Source organism: Cadophora gregata (assembly GCF_030347475.1).
Source record: "Cadophora gregata isolate MNR1 chromosome Unknown scaffold_16, whole genome shotgun sequence".
Taxonomy (NCBI): domain Eukaryota; kingdom Fungi; phylum Ascomycota; class Leotiomycetes; order Helotiales; family Ploettnerulaceae; genus Cadophora; species Cadophora gregata.
This window is the reverse complement of record NW_026695939.1, coordinates 1360625-1383466: the sequence shown is the minus strand read 5'-3', so window position 1 is coordinate 1383466 and position 22842 is coordinate 1360625. Positions and strand designations below refer to the sequence as shown.

The following is a 22842-nucleotide window of genomic DNA, read 5'->3' as shown; positions in this document are numbered from 1 at the left end:
TTAGAGGCGAAATGAGGCCAAAACCCAGTGACAATACAGCGCTTCACTAAGTAGATGGTTGCACGGCTATCTAGCGCTCGTCAACTTTTTAAGGGGTTCTCAATGGAGAGTCTACCGAGAGTCTACCGACTATCAAGCAAGGGGGTGCGGTTACTGTTAACTTAGCGCTGTATTATCCCTTGGTCTCGGCCGCATCTTTCCGTTAAGGTAGCTCGGAACCAATCATCAGATTCCTGAACTGGTCGTGCTCCGGAAGGGAAGTGGAATTAGGCATCACGTCCACTCTGCCTCACATATGCCTCACATTGGCACACGATTACTTAAATAGATAACTGCTAGAGAATACCTGCTGTTTTATATGTTTTGATCCCAGAGAACCAGAAACTATTGACGTCGCGGAATGAGAATAATCAAGGTCAGCATGGAAAGTGCCAGAGCGGACTGGTTGATGCTTTTGAATTTCAATGCATCAGTGGTCCTTTGTGATTTTGAGCAACGATGCAATTGGCATGAATGGTGTTCTCCGGAAGTTCTCTATCGTCAGTACCTCGAGAATCTGCGCTCCAACCAAATAATCCGTCCAGGTGATCGCTGGTATGACCTTGTCGAGCTCTACTCATGCAAATCCGGACAGATAAGAATAGAGACACCAGGCACCGACACTTCGATCGAAGACTTCGTATGAGCAAAGGACCAAGCCTGGTGCTCTTTGACTACAGCAAGTCAGGAGAAAGCTCAAGTTTACTCTCTCAGTCTTTTCATTTATCCTGGATTCGACAAGCTGAGTAAAGTTCGTAAAAGTCTCGGAAACTCTTACATATTCGATTCGGACTTACAATTCCCGAATATGAGAGAAACTACATCTCAGGTACGACGGCTCATCAGGCATTGCACAATCGATGCTCCAGAATGGCAAAGATGCCTCTGTAAATCTGGATCTGCCTATGAGCGCTTCCATACCCCTCCCTCAACGGGCTAGGAGAGTCATAAGAGCAGGTGATAAGCTCTACCCTGAGGACTGGGCAGCTTTCGACGTAAGTGGGGAGGATGTAGTAGTTGCTGGTCGCCAAACAGCAATGGAGTGGTGGACAACGAGCGAGCGAATGAATTTGCGAAAGGCGAGGAATGACAGAATGGCAATTTTGGCAAAGACAGACCGACTTTGAGATAAGTGTTGGAGCAGCTCGAGTCCTTAGAAATATCTCAGCAGTAACATTGAGACCGGCTGAAGGCAAACCCCAGAGGGCTTCTTTCCCGTTATAGACATGCTCTGGCTGGGTGGCGATTCTGTAAGGGAACAAATCTAGATCTCATAATTTTGCAAGTCACTTCGAGTTCATTAGGCATAGATCATGGCCAGAACAGGCTGTTCAGGATATTGTCAAATATGAATTGCAAATTCAACTTTCTGTCTCGAGTCGGCGACCGAAACCCTCTGGCAAAACAAAACGGGGCTGTCACTCCTAAAAGATTCAACTTGGGTGTGATTTTCCTTCTTCACTCTGCCAGTATGTTTCAAGCGCATCGACAACGACTTGCGCCATTGCGAGAAGCTTTTCCTCTTCCATCTTCCTTGCAACAATTTGTATGGAAGCCGGAGCGCCGTCGTATATTTCAGCATCATCTGTTTGCAGTCAATCTTTGCAACAAATTAGATAAACGTAAGAGAACTTACACGCTTCCATATTCAATCGATCCTTATCGGTCAGCGGCACGAAATCGGCTGGCACAACATCGATCTTCTTGTCGGCGAATGTGACTGGAATGACAACTGTTGTGTAATCCAATACAGTAATAAAACTTTTGTATGCTGTTTGATACCATTAGCCAATTTAAATCTAATGAAGGTGATCGACTGATTGTATATTGGCAGGTCCACTCACGCGAGTGAAAGAATTTGCCCGGCAACACAGCAGCATAAGGAGAAACTGGAAGGATGATTGCTTCCACAGGACGGCCTGGGAGTGTCAGTAACTAGACTTCAACGTAGCACATATCTTCCTCCTCAATACGTACCATTGCTGGTCTTGCTAGCTGTAGAACTCCAGTAGTCATGGTATCTCTGGCGATAGCTTTTCATATGCACGACCACTTTCTCGTAGTCTACAAGGCTCATGGATGGCTGTAGATTTCCATTGGGGAACAAATGTTGAATTTCCGGAACAATAGGCTCCCCAGAAAGCTTGTTAGCCTCGTAGATATCAGGACATCCGTCACCTCGAGCAATAGGACCCTAGTAAGTACAGTCAGTATGCTTTCACTGAATGAGAAACTTCTACGTTACTGACGTGGATAGCAATCGACTCGTTCACTGAGGGAGGTTCCCAAGGAATTGTCTGCCACCCTGTCATCAACACGTGAAAGTAGGTCCTTTGATTGAAGTTAAGTACCTCGTGTCCGGCTGCAAGCATAGCTTTCTTCACGATGCCAAGTGCGCGGGAAATCTGAGGATGTGGGGTCACAACGCCATCATGATTTACGAAACCGAAAGAAAGATTGTCATTCACTTCCATCCGGTAGTCTCTGAATGAAACTTGAAGAACATATGGATCATAAAGCCATGGCTCTGTGGAGAGTAGTGATTTGAACACTAGGCGAAGCGTCGAAACAGAGTGTCCCAATATACCGGCAACGGTAGCCATGATCATTTGGCCAGTGCCCTAGATGGTTAGAGATGCGATCATTTCTAGGGCGGATCCAACATACTGTATTCGCCACGTCCTTGAATGAGATACGACCAAAGGAAGGCTTGAGACTGAAGACGCCATTGAATCAGGCGGACAAGAAATGGAGCCACCTGGGAAGCGTCAGCAGCTAGAAAGGTAGAAGTCTTGAACTTATATACCTATGTCGGTCCCAATTCCGAACGCCCTTCCTCTCAAAGCCTGCATTGCTCCTTCTCCTGTCAAAGATTATTAGCATCTTACATTTAGAAGGTCAGGTGACAAATCAACACACCACCTCAGGATCCGCCGGTGGATAGAAGCTGATTATGCGGATTCCATGCATAGCCAAGTATATTGTTGTTCGTCTCAGGAGCCTTCGATGAGTTAGTCGTTTTGCCACAGGATTATAGATACTAGGTTGGGGGTGATCCAGCTCACCGAGATACTCTGGACAAGAGAAGTCTGAATCAAGCGTGAGTAAACGTTTCGATACTAGGCATGCTTGGAGAACACTTACCTTTCCGATGGGGATCGCGCCAAGGCTATAGAGCTCTCTAATCAATTCCCTTTCTGTATTGTTCTCTTTTCCGGTACCCTTCTTTCCCTCGAAAGTGCCGATCCAACCAACAAATGCCATGGAAGTTTCAAGGCCTTTGATGTGGAACTGGTCTTTGAGTATGAGAGGGATTCCAAGCAGAGGACCGATGGGTTTTTGATTCTTCTTGAAGTACTCGTCAAGCTCCTTGGCTCTTTCAAGTGCATTATCGAAGGCGATTTCGAGAAGGAGATTTGACTAGTAGAAGGTTATGTAAGACTTTTGGTTGAGCATAGGTGTTCACTAACCAGTTGGTGTGCATATGCAGCTCGCTTTGAGTATGCTGTAATGACCTTCACCGCGGTGAGGGAACCATTGCTTGTAAGCTCCACAATTTCCGGGACATCGAGTTTGGAGATAAATAGTGTCTCTTCATCCAAAAGATCTTCAATGAAATGTCCGGCGATGCTCCGTGTTACGTGGCTCTTCTTAATCACCGATTCAGGCAAGATCCAATCCTTAGGTATCTTGTCCATGTTCTGGCATCTCTTTTCGGAGGCAATCTCCTTCCATGATCGAGTTCCTGGGATGAAAATGCTGGAGTTTATCTTCACGGTTTTCGACCACAGAGCAACGAAGCAGATAGTGAAGAGTACGAAAGCGAAGACGATTCTTGTTGAAGAACACATCGCGATTTTAAGGAATCTTTTGAGCAGTACATGTACGCGCATCAGTCTACAAAGGGTGTGCAGATTTCTACCTGACTGGGTACTCTGATGTTTTTGTGTCCCTTGCCTAAGGTTCACCCAGGCTGCAGCAGGCACTGGGTGAACCAATCAGAAGATCCCAATTCTGGTGACCGATGAAGACCGCTAGAATGAATTGGTCAATTGCCTGTCAGATTTGGTAACATACCTAGGTACTCAAAGGAAAGTTGAACCTTCACCGAACATGAAGGCGTTGGAGTCTGTGAGAGCTTGCCGTGGGGCTTGCTTCGGGTGAGGAGGTGCTGGACCGGGAAGCTGCAGATGCCGATATCCTGGTTTCCGAGGCTCCTAAAGAAGAAAGATTGACTGATTGCCACGTACGCCTTCCTGTAACAAGCCGAAGAGATGAGAGCCCCAACAAGGGCACGCTTCTGGCGCAATACAAGAAAACCGAGAAGACTAAACGAGGGGTCCTCGTGGAGGAGAACGGTAAGGTGATCTCGTGAGAATGCCCTCAGCCTGGACCGATGAGAGGTTTCTCAATTGGGCAGAGCAGGGCCATATCTTCCTGGACCGATGAAACTTCCAGTTTCTACAATTGAACAAGCTGAGTCATGGACGGATGAGTTGAGAAGGCAGTCCTTCAAGTCATACAATGGACCGATGAGACCTTCATTCCTTCGAGCAAGTAGCTTTGATGCCGCTCGTTCCTCCTGAGTCTTCGTGTATATTTGAGAGAAATTGCTCGTGACCATTCTGGCAATTCTGTACAGCAAAGCCAAAAAAAAAATCAATCTCAATCCTATCGACTTCAAAACTCGTCAACTTCCAAAGTCCCCTTGAACATAATTACAATTGTAAACAATCAACTTCCGTTCATCATGTCATCGAAGCAAGAACACCAGCGAGAGACCATAGAGAAGGAAGACGCAGGGTCTTACCTGGACATGATTCGTTGCAACGGTAATCAGCACCCTCTTTTTCGTCATCTTACCAAAATCTGGTACAGACACTGATCATTTCAAACAGGTGATTTCTCCGCCTCTGACTTTCCTACCAAGACAGACAACCAGAAACAGGGCAGTTCCCAGCGATGCGTGCAGGGTTCAACCACAGGCACGATGGCTACATATGACAATACCAGTGAGGAAGGCGACATTGGCGTCGGGGAGTCTAGCGGGCTCAGGTGACCCCCAAGATTGGTCAGACCTGTGTATTGGAGTAGATAATGAAGATTGATGTCAGGGCAAAGGAATTGTGCCAGTTTTGGCGGACGGCGTTCTTGAGCTGGGCGTACAGCTGCTTCACCCACCGCGAGTGGATTGTAATCTCCAGGGAGGTATCTTTCTTCGCCGGAGGTTGCCTCTTTGCTTTCGGGGCAGCTCTGGCTTTGGATTTGGGTGTCGCTGTCGTTCTTCCTTTCTTCAGCAGGGGACCATCTTCCACACCTGTCGGAGCTGCACGCTTGGATAGCATCACGACATGATCTCCCAAGATTTTGACTTCTGTCTGGAATTCCAGGAGCTGACATTGGAGGTCGGCAATTCGTTTTTCTGTCATAGCCTCAGATCTTGCTGTAAATATGGATTTATAGAGAAAGATGACAAGTTTTTGCTAGTAAGGAAAAGGATAGTTGTTTTGTTACTTTTCCCGCTCTGTTCAAACATGATCTCACGTGTAAAAACGTGAAAGAGGACTAGAAACAAGGTAGTGTTTCACTGGCGTACGTGCGCATGAAACACTACCTCACCTCTGAAAACTCTACTAGCCGGCCACCTCCTGTTTTGCTCGGGGCTCGCGTACAAAGCCCCGAGCAAAACAGGAGGTGGCCGGCTAGTAAGGGCCACAAACAGCAACTAACGACCCAGTATATTTAGAATCACCTCAGCACTCATTTCTGCTTTGTCTATATCCCTAAATACAGTGATTTCTGCCACATACGACCATAGACTGGTGAGACCTGGGCATCCCGTCCGCTCTGCCATACATAAGCACCAGATCGGCAGATTAGTAGTTGGGTGGGTGACCACCAGCGAATACCTGCTGTTGTATGTTTTTTTTTTTTCGACTCATATTCTGAGGTCCAGAAACTTTCATGTCGTGACGTGAGTACCCCCTAAGCCGTTTGGAATATAGTCCTCCCCCCGGTTTAATTGTCTAGCACTGTCGATGATACAAGTGCCGCTCTTGAGGATCTGCAAAAGTTTCAAGATGGTTAAGCCAATCAAGACGTACTGTATCAACAATCTGATCTTTTGATTGGATGCATAACTTTAAGCAACAGGGTTTAAAACATTCAAATAGCAATGTGCTGAAAAGGCGCTAGACAATTAAACCGGGGAGGGGACCATACAGTCCCTATCAATGTAGTTTCGGAATACTTAGCTATAGGTAAGGTATCCGGAAACTGTTTGCAACTTGCTTTTCATTCCGATTCTCAGGGTCTACACCATTCCCACGAGGTTTTTTATATACAAACAATCATACTGCTTAGGCCTCGTAGAAAAAGCAACGTTTCTTACCTTATTCAAACAACTGCCAAGTATTCCGAAATTAAGTTACAATAGACTGTACACACTTTACAGGGCCCAGTGTAGCGCATTCGCCCTGTTATACAGTTAGTTGGTTGTTAGAAAGTTAGCGACTCGCTTCATTACTGCCCCCTGGGAGATTGTGTTAACGGCAGTTTAAGGCATTATATTGTCCGCAGCGGACTGGCTGCTGATTTTCAGTGTGCGCGTTGCGTGGTCAGCCCCGCGCGACCTCCGGAGAATCTGATCTGACCTCACTGAAAACTCAGAAGCCCAGTGTGCACCCGTAATTTTTTGATTCTTAAATGGAAATGTGTTGATTAGATATTTGAGGCTAATTGTACTCCTCAACTCTCATCGCACAAGCTGTGTTGAAATCCCGTGATCAAGTCATCCTTTTTGTTGACATTAAATGTGGTAAGCGAGAGGATAGTTCCTTGGCACCCTCCCTGCCCAAAGCACTCCTGTGGGGCGGGAGCAGAGCACCAACACAGAGAGAGCGTTTACGTGATGTAAGTTTGAGGAGTAATCAATGCTGGAGGGAAACTTCTTACGTACTAAGTAATTTCGATTTCTTGTAAAGGTTTCAAAGAGTTGATGGTTTTGCAAGTCCCTGAGGCCAATCAGTTAGTGAGTGCCGACGTGAGGCTGATGTGTGATAGACTGAAGAGAAAACGAGTTTCCTATCGCCCCACGATGACCAAGCCTCAACATTCAAACTCTTTCGAAACCTCTAGTACTCTACCAACGATTAAGACTGAGTAACTCATTACCATAATGCACAAATAAATTTGATCACATCCTAGCTAGCCTTGAAGGTAGCCGATTCTTATTTGCTGTCATGTCCCTGTGCTTAGGAATGATATATCTCTTTCATACGCAGCCAGTTCTTGCCTGCCAAAGAACGATTTGACGCGGCTCGGAAACACTCGAATAGGTGAAGCCCAACTTGAAGCCAAGAGCAAAGGAGAAGACATTCAGGCTTCCGAGCTCCTGATCGGCGGTCTTGATTCCAATAGGCAAATACAGCACCCAGAGCACACAGGCACACTCTGTGATTCAGACAGCTGCAGACAATATAAGTTTTACATTAAAGCTAGTACGCTCTGAGACTCACTGCTTTTACCTATCCCATCTAGAGAAACTTTGTAACGGACAAAGGATATTAATGCATGTTGGTTTGTTTGAGACAGACTCACCCAAAGTGATTATTAGATATAGAATAGTGAAGTTGTTTACTTCAGATATGTGATGTCTTGAGATGTTCTAAATTCAATTTTTGGCATCAAAGCAGTCCTTGTGCCATGAGTGCTACCTCTCTTGTAGTGTGGGTGTTCTGCGTTTGGCCCGCCACAGTAACAAAGGAATATGTTCTCAAGCGGGGTAATCGCATTTAAAAGAATAAAAGCCTTCCTCTAAAGCCAGTTGGGAAGTTGTCATAGTTTTATTGCGCATTATTAAGATGTCGTGCACCTGACGCACCTGAGGCACTCCCTAAGGCGCTCCAGCTAACTAGAGGCTACTTATATAACTAGAACTCCTAGAGCTTCCTCTTATAGGGGAGCTCTAGAATACCTTAATAAATCAAGACTTTCACACTACATAAAGCTCCTCCTTATAGTACACGATAATTAAGAGCTATATTCGCTCGTTTAAGCTATTATACGAGTATACTACGTAGTATAGGTAGAGTTATAGGTAGTATCAAGAGATACTTACACTACTACTTAAAGAACTCCTTCAAATACCTCCCTGAACTTCCCGAAATACTCTTAACACTATTAGTTCTATAGAAAGCCTCTCAGATATATTAATATACTTTTAAGATAAGTTAATTAAACATAAGAGTGATACTCTTAATCAGAGAAAGTAGTAGCCCTAATAGTAGATAACCTTCTAGTACTATACCGAACTTAAAGGAATCTAGAGATTTATTAACCCTAACGCTGATAACATTAGAAATATTATTAAGTAACAACCGAATCTCCTAAGTATTAACGATTTTATATAAGAGGAGACGAATAGTTACCTTAGTAAGTAGATAGTATTATTAATATAAGCTAACCTAGATTTACTAGCGAAATAGAACGCCGCTACTACTAAGGAAAGAAAGAATATAATAGAACTGCTAGTGTCTATAAGTAAGCCCTTAGAAGCTAAGTTTAAAGATATTAAGGTACTCTAAGAAGCTTGAATAAGGGAGTACTCGAATAAGCTAGCTGAATAGATAGCGCTTAATAACTATATTCAGAACCTCTTTAACTAAGTAAATAATACTATTAGCTAGTCTATTCTAACTAACGTAATTAATAATAATATAGCCGAGGGCGCCGTAAGACTATAAGCACTAGTCAAGTCTATTAAGTATAATATAGCACCTTTAGATATAGTAGTACTAACCTCTATTATTTCGGACTACACTAATACACTTAGCCTACTAATATATTAAGATAAGAAGTCGCGAATTAAACCTCGCACGTAGTATAAGCTATAGTAAAAGAACTTCTGTCTTACGAGAGTATATAATATTCCTAATATATAAGAAATACGTAATATACGAGCTTTCCTAAATATAGTATTAGTTTAGTTAAAGACTTAGGCCGCTTAAGTACTCACTGATATTATAAGAGATAATACTCTAGGATATTAGTATAGTATAACACTAGAGGAGTATAATCTAGCGTTTATAGCGAATATAGAGGAGTACTACCAGAATAGAAGTAAGAGAGCTAATAGTTTCTACGCTATACTAATACTAGGTAGTCGTTCTAATATAAGAGGCTTATAAGACTATTCCGGAAGCTCTCAGAATCGCTCCTATTTAAATCAAGGAGATAGGAAGACTAACTACCTCTATAGAATTAGATACTAGCACCCTCTAATTAAGTACTAGAAGCTCTGTTTCACCTATAATAGCTTTTAAGCTAATAGTATAAGATTCTATCTAAATAATAAGTAAATTAAGAGGATTCATAAGACTATCTAAGCACCTAAGTATATAGAACTATACTAAGAGATCTCTAAGGAAAGCTAGACTACTATCTCTATAGCTCAGATTACTAGGAAGAAGCTTAGTAAGAACTAAGAACTGTTATCTTAGTAAGCTAAAAGGAAGTACCCTAGAAATGTTAATATAGCTACTATTAATTTAAAGCTCTTAGACCTTAAAGAGATACTCGGAATCTACACTACGGACTTTATCGACGTTCCTTATATACTCTTAGAGAGTACCTTAGTTAATAACTATAGCGCCTAGCACTTAGTTAATTATAAGAATAAGCTAGTTTTAAGTTCCTTTAAGAGATTAACTAATAACAACTATATAGAAGCTAGAATATAACGAATTCCAGTAGTTAGCAGAGGAAAATAAGTATTTAAGAACTCCTTAGCTAAGTCGAATAATCTAAATACTTAAGACCTATCACTTAATAACGTTACTATAGTCCGTGATTTCTATATTAATATTATCTCAGAGGTATTACTAAAAGACACCGGGCTATAGTACTCAGGGAAAGATACTACTTTATAGTATAAGGAGATTCAGATAAGTATAGTTATTAGATAACTAATTCAAAAGTTTAACTTAACTTTCTTTAAATATAAGCCTTTCAGATACTCTTATCGCTCCTATAACCTAGTGACCTTAATATACACGCCTATTATAATATACCTAACTCTAAGTCGTAGCTTAAATAGGCAAGGTTTCCAATTATTAAGTTAACTACTTAAGGAGTATTCCGTAACTCTATAACTATAGTACCTATATACTAGCTATTTAAGAGAGAGTACTCTATAAGCGTTACTTAAAGCAGGGAGAAGCGTATAATTTAACAGAGTATCGAGAATCTAGTATAAAGACTATACTATTATATACGCTAGAAATATTATATTAAGATAGAAGTTAGAGAATAAAGTAGCTAGGCTATTCTACTGAATCCTCTAGGACTTATTTAACTTTAATATAAGTTATAATAACACTCGCTAGCTACTTATTATTAAAGATAAGTATAGTAGGAAGCTCTTTAGCTACACGTTACTAAGTAAGTTAACTAGCTACGTTATACTAGTCTTAAAGAACTTTAAGTGTTAGACTAAGCGTTAATATAGACTATTAGTCTATATTATTTAGTATAATAATAACACCTTAGTTATAGCTATTCAAGGCACGTTAAAGTACAAGGAATAGATTATAAGAGAAGAGATAAAGGTAGAGAATCTCCCGCTATATACTAAAGAACCTATAAGTAGCGTAGAGCACGTAAGATAAGAGATTATTACTAAATCTATTAAGATATATATTTAGGCGAACCTACTAAAGAAGCTTTACTTAGAGGTATATCATATAGTAATCTACCTTTATAATATAAATCCTCTCGTATACCGAGAGATAAGGAGTCTAAATCAAGTACTCTAGGAATAGTTTTAGAACTATTTTCAGTAGTATAATCTACTAATAGTAAAGAAGCTCTTAACTAACTTAAAACCTAACTAAAGTAAAGTATACACGTATAAGGCGCGTATATATCTAATTACAACTAATAGAGAAGCTAGAAGGAATTATAGAAGCTTTAAAGTTAGCCCTAAGATATATATTAGATACTTAGTTAGTTATATTACTTCTAACTTATATAAGATCTAAGTGCCCTAGCTATACTATATAGTAATCACGTGTAATATCCGGTTTAATAAGATAACGTTCTATTCCCCTAAGAAAGAGAGAAAAGTTAGCTAACCTACCTTTACTCTAAGGGAGCTTATTAAAGACTTAGAAGAGAATATCGTTACTCTAGATATAGAGTATAGTATTAGTAATATTACCGACACAGTTATAGCGGAATATATAGCTAAACTAAACAAAGCTATATTTAAGGCTAATATTAGTATTAAGACTACTATACTAGTCGCTAAGAAGGTACTAGAACTAATAGATATTACTCTAATAGAGCTTCTATAAAGCTTAGGAGTAATACTAGAGGTATAAGAGCTAATAAAGGTTAACTCGCTAAAGCTCCCTTAGACCTCTGAATTACCCCCCTATAAGAGTTAGACCTCGGGAGTAGAGAGTAATAATATAATCCTTTATAATAATAACTTCGCCGATAGTAATAGAGATCTAACTCCCTATGAGAAGTTAAGTTAAAGCGCCCTGAGAAATACTAAAGCTATAAAGACTAATTATCTCTTACCCTAGTACTAGAGGGACGCTATAAGTAGTAATAATACTAGTCTAGATATTAAGAAGGCGCGCTAATAAATATACTCTTAAGTTATATTACTTAGCTAATAGTTATAAGACCTTAAGTAATAAGTCACTAAGCTTCTAAAAGCTTCTCTTAAAGCGATAAGGACTAAGTTTCTACAGGCAGCTAGAAATAGCTACTAATAGTAGCGAGTAATAGAGTATAATTAAATCCAGGTAACTTAAGAAGCTTAGAGAGAATATAAAAAGCTTACTACACACGGCTATTACTTTATAGTAGTAGCTCTAAGATAAGATAGCTACTCGCGCTTTTAAAAGTTTACTATAACTTTTTATAGTAAGACTCTAACGCGAGCTAATAGCTACAATACTATCACACTTCATATAGTAGTTTCAAGTACTATATTAGATATCTAAGTAGAAGTAAGAGCTTCTAACTTATAAAACTAATATTAAAGGAAGCTCCTAAAGCTACCTAAGAACTAAAGGGAGCTAGAGAGTTACTTATATAGTAAGCAGTTTAAGGCTAACACGGAAAAAGAGATATTAAACTTAGAAGCTTAAGACTATTAGAGACTAATTCCCAGGGAAGATATAGCTACCTCACTGATTCCCTTAAAGTAGATATTTACTTATAAGGTAGATTCTATAAGATAGCTTAAGCGTTATAAATCTTAGATTATAATATAAGGTAATATATAAGATAACTTTATAATATTCTTAACCTACACAGCTATACTTATAGCGAGGTCGTTCTAAGTCGTGATAGTACTAGCGGCTTAATTCGACTTAGAAGTAAAGCAGTTTAATATAATTAACGCCTTTATTAATATAAAAAGAGATAAGAGAAGCGCCTTAATCTTGTATTTCCCTTCAGAAAGCTAGAAAAAACTAGGAATAGTAGTAGAAATTAACTAAGCGCTTTATAGCTTAAGAGACTCACTTATACTCTAGTATAGCGACTTTATAAAGATACTTAGTAAGCTAAACCTATTTTCACTCGCAGAGGAGCTATATATCTTTATAAACTAGTATAGGACTATCTTTATAGCGTTCTATGTTAATAATATTCAGGTCTTATATTATATTAGATATGCTAAAGAGGGCTAGATAATTATAAATAAATTACACGAGGTATACGAGCTAATAGTCCTAGGAGATATAGAATAGTTCTTAGGAGTATAAGTAGTACGGAATAGGGAAAAGAAAATAGTGTCTCTCCTATATAATATCTATATTAAGAAGATAGCTTAGAAGTTTAATATAGTAGATAGGAAGTACCCTAGCACGCTTCTCCTGTACTATAAGCTAGTTAAGAACCTTAGTATAGTAACTTTTAAGTAAATCAAGGAATATTAAAAGAAAGTTAAGTTAGTGCTATATATAGCTATTATACTCCGGCTAGACGTCGCTTTTATAGCCTCTTAACTATTATACTTCCTTACTAACTTAAGTATACTACACTTAGAGGTAGTTAATTAGACTATATAATATCTATTCAGCTTAAGATTCTTAGCTATTATCTATAGTTAGAAAGATAAAGAGATACACCTTCTTATTACTTTAGACGCGTCTTTTATAGATAACACTAAATCGCGTTATTCCTTCTAAGGATTCCTAATTATACTATTTAGAGAAGCTATTATTTAGAAAGCCTCCTAATAAGATACTATCACTACTTTAATAACTAAGGCAGAGCTTCTTAGTATAGAACAGACTACTAAGGAGGTAATAGCGCTTTAAAGGTTCTTTAAAGAGCTAAGGCTTAATATAAGAGCTCCGTAGAATATATTCTATAATAATAAACAGATAATTCAGTTAATAGTTAAAGAGAACTAGTGAATCTTAATAAAGCTTCAGTATATTAATATACAGAATATATAACTATAATAGGAGTATAAAAAGGGGAGTTTTCAGGTAACGTATCTCCTAATAAATAATATACTAGCTAATAGCTTAACTAAAAACCTATTAAGGTAGAAGTTTAAAGTATTTATTACTCTTTTAAACCTTTAAGACTCTTAAGCTAATATTAAGAAGCTCGCTTAAGCTATATAATCTATATAGATACTTTCTTTTATTATATTTCCTTTACTTTATATTTATAGTTCTTAAACACTATTAGAGAGAAAAGAAGAAGTAGAATTATAAGACTTAATCCTAAGCTATTACTTCGGGGTTATAAAGCCGCGCTAAAATAATATAAAGAATAAAAGACCTGATCCTAAGCTATAACTTCTAAGTTATAAAGCCGTACTAATACGCTAGCCCGAACTATAATAATAAAGGAGTAATATTCCTAAGCTGCTACTTAAAGGTTATAAAGCTTATACCGCTTACTAAGGAAAGAGGAGAAAGTTAATTAACTGCCGGGTAGCGCTAGCTATAATATTAACCTTTACTAAGGTAAAAGCACATAAGGCTAAACACGCCGCAGGAGTAATAATAGCAGCTCCCGTAGAGCTAAAGCTTATTCCTATAGCACTAAAAACAGAGTAAGGGGGAGGAATAGTAGTCTCTCTACAGAGAGTAGAGATAAGAGTAGGAGTAGTAGCTAATATTAATAGTTAGATAATATCTGAAATCTATAAGACTATTATTATAACTTATAGATAGTAGCACAGATCTTATCCTTATCCTTATCCTTATCCTCCTTAGTCTCTAAGGCCTTCCGAATAGTAGCCCGGCGAACTATAAGAGCTTATATATATTATAAAGTCAGCCTCGCTTAGTACTTTAATATTAATACCTTAATATTTTATTATTCTAACACTATAATATAAGGAAACACTTACGCGTGTGCCCTCTAAGAGAGCCTAGGCTACTAAGTAGCTAGCGAAGAGTTCAGCGGCGCGAGCAGAAGTAGTGATATAACCCGATTTATTATTTTTATAATAATAAAAACAGCGTAAAGCTATCTCTTCGTTATAATAAGAGTCGCCTAGCGCACCTCGTAAACTACCGCGAATATAGTAGCTATAAGGTATAGTACAGATAGCCCCTACTATAGCAGGGCAGCAGGCAGGAGTTAGTGCTAGTGCTAGTAGTAGTAATAGTAATAGTAGTAGTAGTAGAGTAGCGGTAGCAGGGGAGCTACAGTAGCTACAGGCCTATTTTATAAGTATTAGCGTAGTTCTAACAATTTCTTATAACACTAACTATATCAGAATCTTTAAATTAACAACTTATAGTCTTCTTCTTTACTACGCGAGTAGCAGCAAGATTAAAAGCGCGCGAGGCACGGGCAGCGCGAGAGCTTTTAGCTATATTTACTAATATTACGTCGAAGTTATTATTTAAGGAAAGAGTGTTCTAGGAGACCTACCTAGTTTATATATTCAGAGCTACTAAGCGCTTAAGACCTAACGCTATCAGTTGATATTAACTCTTATTATAGTTCAGGTAGTATTATCTGCACTATTTATATCGCTTCGCTTACTATTATAAAACTAAGCGAGAGGGTATATTATATACCTGACGCACCTAAGGCACTCCCTAAGGCGCTCTAGCTAACTAGAGGCTACTTATATAACTAGAACTCCTAGAGCTTCCTCTTATAAGAGAGCTCTAGAATACCTTAATAAATCAAGACTTTCATACTACATGAAGCTCCTCCCTACAGTACACGATATAAGATAAGTCACGTAGGTTTATATCACTATTAAGTATTAGATATTTTCAAGTGTTTGATTAATCTTGGAATAATAGAAGTACTGTTGGTCCGCAGACCTATGCCATGGAAATATAGGGGGCAATCAAGGGGTACGGGTAATCCCGGTTAGGGGGTGGAACCCTTTCGGATGCGAACCGGGGGTTGTTCGGGAGGTGGTATATATTCTGACCCTTAGACACTCTTTACAATACACACTTTTGAACACCTTTGAACTGAACCTTGGATTTTGACGTATATCGATATACACTTGTTATTTGTTTACCGGTACGATACCAACAAGTACTGATACTTATAGAGATTATATTGTGCTTTTTAGGTAAGGAAATGGAGAGATATAAAGTCCGGATTTTCTACTAAATATATAACAATATCACATCGCGACTATGAAGAAACAAATGAGTGGAGCTCATGCTGGGATCGAATACGTAAGGATTACAATCACATGAATTCACTACTCCTTTGTCTCCTGACCGTGACGACCTGGCTTCTTAAATAAGTATAGAAATACCTATATATATTAGAAAACGGTGAGGTCGGGCTACGTTCGCGAGGTACGAAAAGTTAGGAAAGAACTTACAAACATCGCTAGTTCCTGGAGCAAATGGTCTTTCACCCGTCATGGTATTACCCCAAACTTCATCAAAACCGCCTTCAGGATGTGCTACTACTTGGAGGATGACCAGTCAGTGCCTAAAAATCACGTTACTCATGTCAGAGAGGATAAGGCGGTTGGGCTGAACACGTGCCTTTATTGTGGGGCAACAACAACATCGACGCGACGTACTTCCTCCTACTCAACTTCAACGCCATAAACTTGAAAATACTACCACCTTCAGTCCGTTTCTCCTCAATAACACTCAAAGGCAATGACAGAGTGCGCTACCCTTGAACTTGATGCACTGGACTCCCAACAAGTCAACTACACCGATCGTACCACTCACTGGATAAAGACGGGGGAGCACCTGTTCGATGCTAGCTTTGTTGAGGTCAAAGTGACCGGAAGTACACTTGTCACTGAGGTTCAACACAGCTTGACTGGGCCGCATGATGATTCTGATTTAGATTCCGTAGACCTACTTGTTGGCTTTAAAGACGACCCTCTCATACCAGTTGCTGGAGCCAAAGACGACCCCCTCATCCCCAGCACTGAACAAATTCACCATACTTTCCTACGGTGCCAGAAGATCTGGCAGAATTATGTCGCTAGCGCTATTTCACTGCCCCCCGGCTGTGTTGCAGCTGTGGCCATATATCCGGATATTTTATTGCAACAGATACCACCTCTTCCTTGGAATCTGCCCCGGAAGCGGAGCATCTCAGGAGAGGCAGTATGGCACATTCCGAAACCCGAACTGCCCAGGGCTCCTGGTCTCGAGGATTGGAACCCAGATGAAGTTCATGGTGTCAAAAAGGAGTTCCTCCTGTCGATATCTAAAGCAACAGAATTCCGAACAGTGAACCCATCTGACCCTCGACTCAACGACACGCGACCGAATGGTATTGCAATACTTGTGCCATTGTGATCCTACATCTTTACTGTGAGATTTCTGGAAATGCAAAAGCGATCTATTCGCTACTCCAATACCCGATTAACCCCAGTTCTTATTGGAGAGTACCGACCTGGACCTGACGACATTGCCATTCATCTCGGCCCCGCTTCTAGAGCTTTGGTACGGTGGTTCAGTGCTATTCTGGCACCAGGTCTAGGATGGAATAGCAGAGGCCCTCTTCCGCCATGGGCCGCACAATACCATCCCGAAACTCGGTTTGTCATCACTGTGGACGCGCCATTCGTTTTTCTGGATCATGAGGTACCTCCCTCGTCGGACAGTGCCGCAAATATTCTGATTGAGTTTTGTACTTTGTTTGACTTTCAGCCTCCTGTGGATGGGCTCCCCACTTCTTTCGCATTCCAACAAGTCACAGTAGCCTTCCTAGCTGCTCTGACACTGCCGTTCTACAGCAATTTGGATCTGAAACCACAGCTACCGCTGCCAAATATTACCATCAACCACAGAACGAGCTCAACAGCCCCTCACTTCATTCGAGATTATGTCAAAGATCTTCCATATTACATGACTCTGAGCATACATCCAGGATCTGTAGGATCTGCACTCTGGAGCATATTCTGGGAACCAGGGTTAGCTTGCAATCTCGTCAGTGCTTGGTTCGGTGCAATACTGGAAGTTTTGCGGCCTACTATCGAGACAGCAGATATGGAGAGGCTCGCCAAGATATTCATCACCCGTCGAATGCGACCAGCTCTCCTGTGGCTTGGTGTTTTGGTGATGGGTAACACTGCGATATTAGATTTGATAGTTTCTTACCTTGAAACTCATCAAGAGCGGGCGAATTTTGGTTCTTGGTCGGGGCCTGATGTAGATGTTGCTGCCTGGACTGGTTCAAAGCAGTCTTTTTTGGACGAAGATCCATTGGGATCATATGAGAAACTCTCTGCAAAAGTCCCACGATCCGACCTCCTTCGCCATCGCTTCAACTTTCGATTTGGCGGCCTCGATATGCCACGTTTTGGATGGGAACCTGTCGGCCACGTGTTCAAACAAGACATTGAACCTGAGCTATGGCCACAATTGGAGACTGGGCGTTCGCGAGAGTACAAGCACTGGATCTGGTGGCTCCCAGTACAAGGAGGAAGAGAACTGCAAAAGGTCACCAAACCGTCTATTGAGAAGGGCTTCCTTTGCGACAATCCCCAACGTAGGCGAAGCTTCCATGACGAGAGAAATCATGAGAGTGGAAGTATAGCGATTCCATGTGGGTTCACTTGCAAATTCAAGCTCACGCTTTCAAAAATAGCAACGTTTCATGTAGTCTCATTTGGATCAAAGGAGGCTTCTGGGGACAGGAGTCTTGGAGCCATGGTGATCCCAAATGTCAGAATTCATCCCTGGATGGTAGGTTCTCGAGGAATTTAAATCGACCATCACATCAGTAAGGTATCATTAAGAAATACAACTGTGATATAAATTCAGAAGAAACAAGATACGTCGTGTACAAATGATGCTCTGCTTTCCAAGATGTTCCAACTCCGCGGCGATTTCAAGCTTCTCCCAATTGCCAAGTGTAGTAAACTCGTCCAGAATTTTTCCCAGTGTATTCGAAACACTGGTACACCTTACCGCCGACCTTTCTGGAGCTTTCCTTCCAATCATTTTCTCGAGTTTTGACCTCTCCACCTGCCTCATTCGTGAAATAGTAAAACACCCTCTTCTTCTTCTCCTCTCTCACAGTTGTAACTAGTGTTCCATCTCGAGACGCAGATTCGCCAGTAGATGTGCTCATGCTCGGATAGCTAGTCTCGTCCTGCACCTCCTTTCCTTTGCTTCTTTGTGATGTCGAGCTCGAATCGTCAACACTTGTCTGGTATTCGTACCTCAAGATACCATCTGGGTCCCCGGCACTGCTTGCATACTGTCCAGCTGTACTATCCCATTCCCAACCACTCCACTCTCCCGTAAGGGGTTCATAATCGACCTCCCACGTGCCTGGGGACGTCTCGCGCTCTCTCATCCACTGACTCCATTCCTTGCTCCACGACCAGTCATCACATCCTAGCTTAGCACTCTGGCCAATATGACTTGTCTCCAGTTGGTCTGCGAGATCTGAAATTGCTGATGTGTCCCTTATATATCGGTCTTCGGTCCATGCGAGGGGATCTTCAGAATCTCCGGAATTGACTCGGGCATGTCCGGCACTCCATGTGACGGGTAGCACAGATCATTCGCCACCGGCATGATCCTCATGGATCTGATCTTCGTCCTCATCCTCGTACTCGTCATCGAGGGCTCTATAGGCTGGGTGGTCTGGCTTGTACTCATGATCTGCGAGTGGTATTGCAGCTTGGGCCCTGTCGGGATAGAACTCTCTCCCGCAATAACAAGGTATGAAACAAAGTCTCCATGCCCTGCTAGACCCGTCACCGTGGAGTGATGTTTGGCATATCTCGAAGAACTTGCCGCATTTCGTACACTTCGAGTCTCGTTTACGAGCGTGCTCATTCATTGCGTGGCCACATCGCCCACAAAACTCGTCTCTTCCGGAATTTGCAGACATTTGGAAATGATATTGAGAAATCAGATACAGGAGTTCGCCGGGTATTGAGCAAAAAAGAGAGCTCGAAACTCAATAGAAAACAGCAGGATATATATACTTAAATGTATCCCAAGACATATGCACCTGTTTTCATTATGACAAGGCACCCGTCGACTGAAAGAGTAGCCTGTCAAGATAAGATCTTTATTCGCTGAAGTACGTCGGACTCTTCACTTCCAGCTAGACCAAAAGTGACTGCATACACGCTCGTCACTTGCATACATCTATAGCAAATTCAGATTCAAGTGATAGAATGAATAAGGCGTTACAAATACTCCGTACGTCAGATGGACCAGCTGAACTACGTGTCGGTCGATCCCTTCCATGTGCACTCTACCGTAATGGTTAGAATGGCGTTCTTTTTGCAGCTGGTTTTGAGATCGATTGCTACATCACCCCAGCCTTCTGAGCTGTAAATTCTGCCAATCTCGCCTAGACCTGGGTTGATGGATACAATTGGACAAACAGGGAGTCGGATGTTGGCTGGGCACCAGGCGTTGACCGTCACCAAAGTTGATGGCAGCAGGATGTACTATCGACCCCTGCAACCGTTTTGTAACAAGCACCTATCTTTGACTTGTCGTCCTGTGCATGACATGCTGTTGGCGGTTGCCTGTTGGCTGATAAATGGTGGAGCATTGCAGATGAAGGGTGTGGCTTTGTTGATATCCTGTCAATCACTGGGAAAGAAGACTTGGACGCTTTCACACTGTCACACAGTTCCGGAATGAATCATCTACGGTATCTGGCCATAGATAGATGTTCCATAATTGTGCAAAAAGAGGGCTGTATGTGGTTAAGCTGTCTTCGGAAGTATGGTAATATCGGCTCTCTGTTAAATGATAGCTAGGCGAATTTTCAAATGGACGACAGCAAGAAGACCAAATACTGTCTTGCATATGCAACCTAATGATACTAATGTTATAATGAAGGCCTCACACGCAAGTCTAGCTCTCTCTTTTTCGATAGCACAGTACATTTACTTTTTCTATCTGCAGGGTTCCATATGACAGGACATCCACGTCTATCGCTTATTTGCATCACAAAAACGATGTTGATTTTTGTACTTGAGATCTACCAGCGAATCCAGAAATGCGAATTCCTAGTATTCTAGTACAACCAAGGATGTCAATTAGCCAATACTCACAGAGCGCTTGTGAAACACAAACATATTTCTCGACATCATCATCAATGGTGTTGTATAACACAGTTCTCTCCTGGGCGATTGAAGTCGTCTCGGGCGTATCTGAAGTCCTGAAATGCTCCAGATGCGGTCACTGATCGTGCATGTAGACAAGGCATAGTGGCGTAGCCGGACAAGTCTGGATGCTGCACCGCGCTCACACAGGGCCCAGAGGAGAAACGGACCGTTATTTTCGGTGAGAGAATGAAGTGAGGCAACCCAATATGGTGATGATGCGGAGGGGGTCTGCGGGGCCGTCCTCCGTCTGTTTGGATTGATAGGCAACCTTACGGACTTAAAATCCAAAAACGAGAGCAGAAGTCTCCCAGGTGTGGACTGTTTCTGGATCAGGAAGTTCACGAGTGGCTGAATTTAAGCATGCCTGTGCTGCGCCCGTCTTGATTGAAGCGAACGCAAGAGCGCCGACCACATGATCGCTCGTCCATTTTCCAGACTCCGTACAACTGTCAATTTCCCAGACTTTCTGCAATCGGGAACTTTCCATAATTTTTGCGACTTTCGATTGTCTCAACTTCTCTGGTCACTAATTTGTCGGGCTCTCTGCAACAGTCATTTTTCCAGACTTCTTACAGCCGTCACTTCTCCAATCATTCTACAACCGGTATTTTTCGATACTTTTGCGACCGTCAATGTTCTCGACTCCTCCGATCATCAATTTCCCAGACTTTCGGCAACGGCCAGTTCTCCGAACGTCTTACAGCTGTTTATTTCCCAGACTTTCTGCAGCGGCTATTTTGTAACTTCTTCTGGATCACCACTTTTATATGACAATCGATTCAGATGCCAATCTACTTCTCAGCACAGAAGCTCAAGCTGACTCCTTTAGAGTCGTGCGATCTTATTGAGCTGACTAACTTACAGCCGCACAATTTGAAATCCAGGAAGCTAGTAGGACTTCGTAATGCCGTGAAAGAGCTCTCCCGGATCTATTATCCTTCTTCTAAAGAATGTGATGATTGGAAAACGTCTTGGAAAGAAGGAAAACATTTCCTCGATTGTCTCGATGAAGTACATTTAGCTGGCACCCGGCCTAAAACTGGAGAAAATCAGTTCTATCGTCTTCTAGAACTATACGAAAAGGGAGAGAGTGTGCTGGGGGAGTTTCTCTCTTCTCTTTCTCCTCCAGTGCTTTTGGACGTCATTTGCAACAATAAGGAGAGCGATTTGGAAAAGCTCCAACATGACTTGGAGCTTTATGGCAAGGAGTGTGAAGCTGTACAAGAGCCTCAGTGTAGACGTCTTCGAAAGGCTCGGGAAAGAAGCTCAAAGTTTGCACAGGCTTGGGCTGCTTGGGATGCACAAGTTTCAGAAAGGAAGCCATCAGTGACGGTGCCAGCGCCTCCTTCTAACCCCCAAACGGTCTGCAAAGCTAGTCGGCAGCGAATTGATCCTACTCTTACTTCTATCGACAAGAGAATGGGTCTGCCTTCTCGTGGGTGTATCTCGAACGGCGAGGCACCTCCAAAGATATCGCCGCAAAACCAGCAGCTGGTGTACAATCTCGCCCATGCCACTGGTATCAATAGCGGACGAAGAACGAGACCACTTCCAAAGCGTCGGCGGGTGGAAGAGGCATCGGATGAGCAGAATTACCCGACGCAAGAATCGCCAGTGTCGAGCGGCGAGTCTTCTGGATATAGCGGACGACCGGCAGAGAGCAAGACCCACGAGAGGGTTATTTATGGAAGCTATAGTGAGTTTCAGAGATTCCCAGATTTTCCAAAGTTGAAGATCCATAGCAATAGGTGGTCCTTCGCCCTCGTCCACATGTATATTTGATGTTTCCAGCTCGGAGACCCAAAACTGTCAATCTACCAAGATGGAGAATAAAGAGAACCAGACGATGGCTCAAGATCGGACGCTAATGATCTCCGATATTATTGAGAGCATTCCGTCACCAGGTACCACCGTCCCGCAGCTTCTTTCGTCGTTGTCCCTTACCTGTACTAGTGAACACGATGGCGCAGAAGGTGAAAAGACTTTTCCAACTATTGTCATATCCACGCTAATCAGTGTCAGGTGGAATCGTTTTCTACGACGATCGGCGTCAGGTAATCGCTCGAAAGGCATTTCTGCTGAAGGCTTTGGAGAAAATTTGCGTGTCAGCATCATTGGTGATATCGAATAAAAGCCCTGACGTTCTGCCGTTGGTTGAGTTGGTTTTCAGGCTGGAAGGTATACTTTTCATAAGCAAGATGGAGATTTCCGGAGAA

General features: G+C 41.8%; 9 protein-coding genes across 9 annotated transcripts; 4 read left to right on the top strand and 5 right to left on the bottom strand.

The window, feature by feature from the left end:
- Window positions 1-899: 899 nt before the first annotated feature.
- On the top strand, window positions 900-1166 carry ONS95_005684 (uncharacterized protein; the record flags this gene model as incomplete). Its single annotated transcript, XM_058499105.1, has 1 exon — window positions 900-1166. The coding sequence occupies one exon, from the start codon at window positions 900-902 to the stop codon at window positions 1164-1166; it is 267 nt and encodes an 88-aa protein (XP_058351372.1).
- A 306-nt stretch (window positions 1167-1472) lies between these two features.
- Window positions 1473-2648, bottom strand: ONS95_005683 (uncharacterized protein; the record flags this gene model as incomplete). The annotated part of the gene is made up of 6 exons (XM_058499104.1): window positions 1473-1624; window positions 1676-1810; window positions 1884-1958; window positions 2017-2233; window positions 2289-2336; window positions 2391-2648. 6 exons carry the CDS (start codon window positions 2646-2648, stop codon window positions 1473-1475), a joined length of 885 nt encoding a protein of 294 aa, XP_058351371.1.
- Window positions 2649-2962: 314 nt separating this feature from the next.
- AMD2_1 (Acetamidase) lies at window positions 2963-3890 on the bottom strand (the record flags this gene model as incomplete). The annotated part of the gene is made up of 4 exons (XM_058499103.1): window positions 2963-3040; window positions 3105-3128; window positions 3184-3459; window positions 3510-3890. The coding sequence occupies 4 exons, from the start codon at window positions 3888-3890 to the stop codon at window positions 2963-2965; spliced, it is 759 nt and encodes a 252-aa protein (XP_058351370.1).
- Window positions 3891-5111: 1221 nt separating this feature from the next.
- ONS95_005681 (uncharacterized protein) lies at window positions 5112-5468 on the bottom strand (the record flags this gene model as incomplete). The annotated part of the gene is made up of 1 exon (XM_058499102.1): window positions 5112-5468. The coding sequence occupies one exon, from the start codon at window positions 5466-5468 to the stop codon at window positions 5112-5114; it is 357 nt and encodes a 118-aa protein (XP_058351369.1).
- Window positions 5469-16178: 10710 nt separating this feature from the next.
- Window positions 16179-16835, top strand: ONS95_005680 (uncharacterized protein; the record flags this gene model as incomplete). The annotated part of the gene is made up of 1 exon (XM_058499101.1): window positions 16179-16835. One exon carries the CDS (start codon window positions 16179-16181, stop codon window positions 16833-16835), a length of 657 nt encoding a protein of 218 aa, XP_058351368.1.
- A 30-nt stretch (window positions 16836-16865) lies between these two features.
- On the top strand, window positions 16866-18248 carry ONS95_005679 (uncharacterized protein; the record flags this gene model as incomplete). The annotated part of the gene is made up of 1 exon (XM_058499100.1): window positions 16866-18248. One exon carries the CDS (start codon window positions 16866-16868, stop codon window positions 18246-18248), a length of 1383 nt encoding a protein of 460 aa, XP_058351367.1.
- Window positions 18249-18372: 124 nt separating this feature from the next.
- ONS95_005678 (uncharacterized protein) lies at window positions 18373-18843 on the bottom strand (the record flags this gene model as incomplete). The annotated part of the gene is made up of 1 exon (XM_058499099.1): window positions 18373-18843. One exon carries the CDS (start codon window positions 18841-18843, stop codon window positions 18373-18375), a length of 471 nt encoding a protein of 156 aa, XP_058351366.1.
- A 207-nt stretch (window positions 18844-19050) lies between these two features.
- On the bottom strand, window positions 19051-19335 carry ONS95_005677 (uncharacterized protein; the record flags this gene model as incomplete). The annotated part of the gene is made up of 1 exon (XM_058499098.1): window positions 19051-19335. The coding sequence occupies one exon, from the start codon at window positions 19333-19335 to the stop codon at window positions 19051-19053; it is 285 nt and encodes a 94-aa protein (XP_058351365.1).
- A 2074-nt stretch (window positions 19336-21409) lies between these two features.
- On the top strand, window positions 21410-22757 carry ONS95_005676 (uncharacterized protein; the record flags this gene model as incomplete). The annotated part of the gene is made up of 2 exons (XM_058499097.1): window positions 21410-22322; window positions 22369-22757. The coding sequence occupies 2 exons, from the start codon at window positions 21410-21412 to the stop codon at window positions 22755-22757; spliced, it is 1302 nt and encodes a 433-aa protein (XP_058351364.1).
- Window positions 22758-22842: the final 85 nt, after the last annotated feature.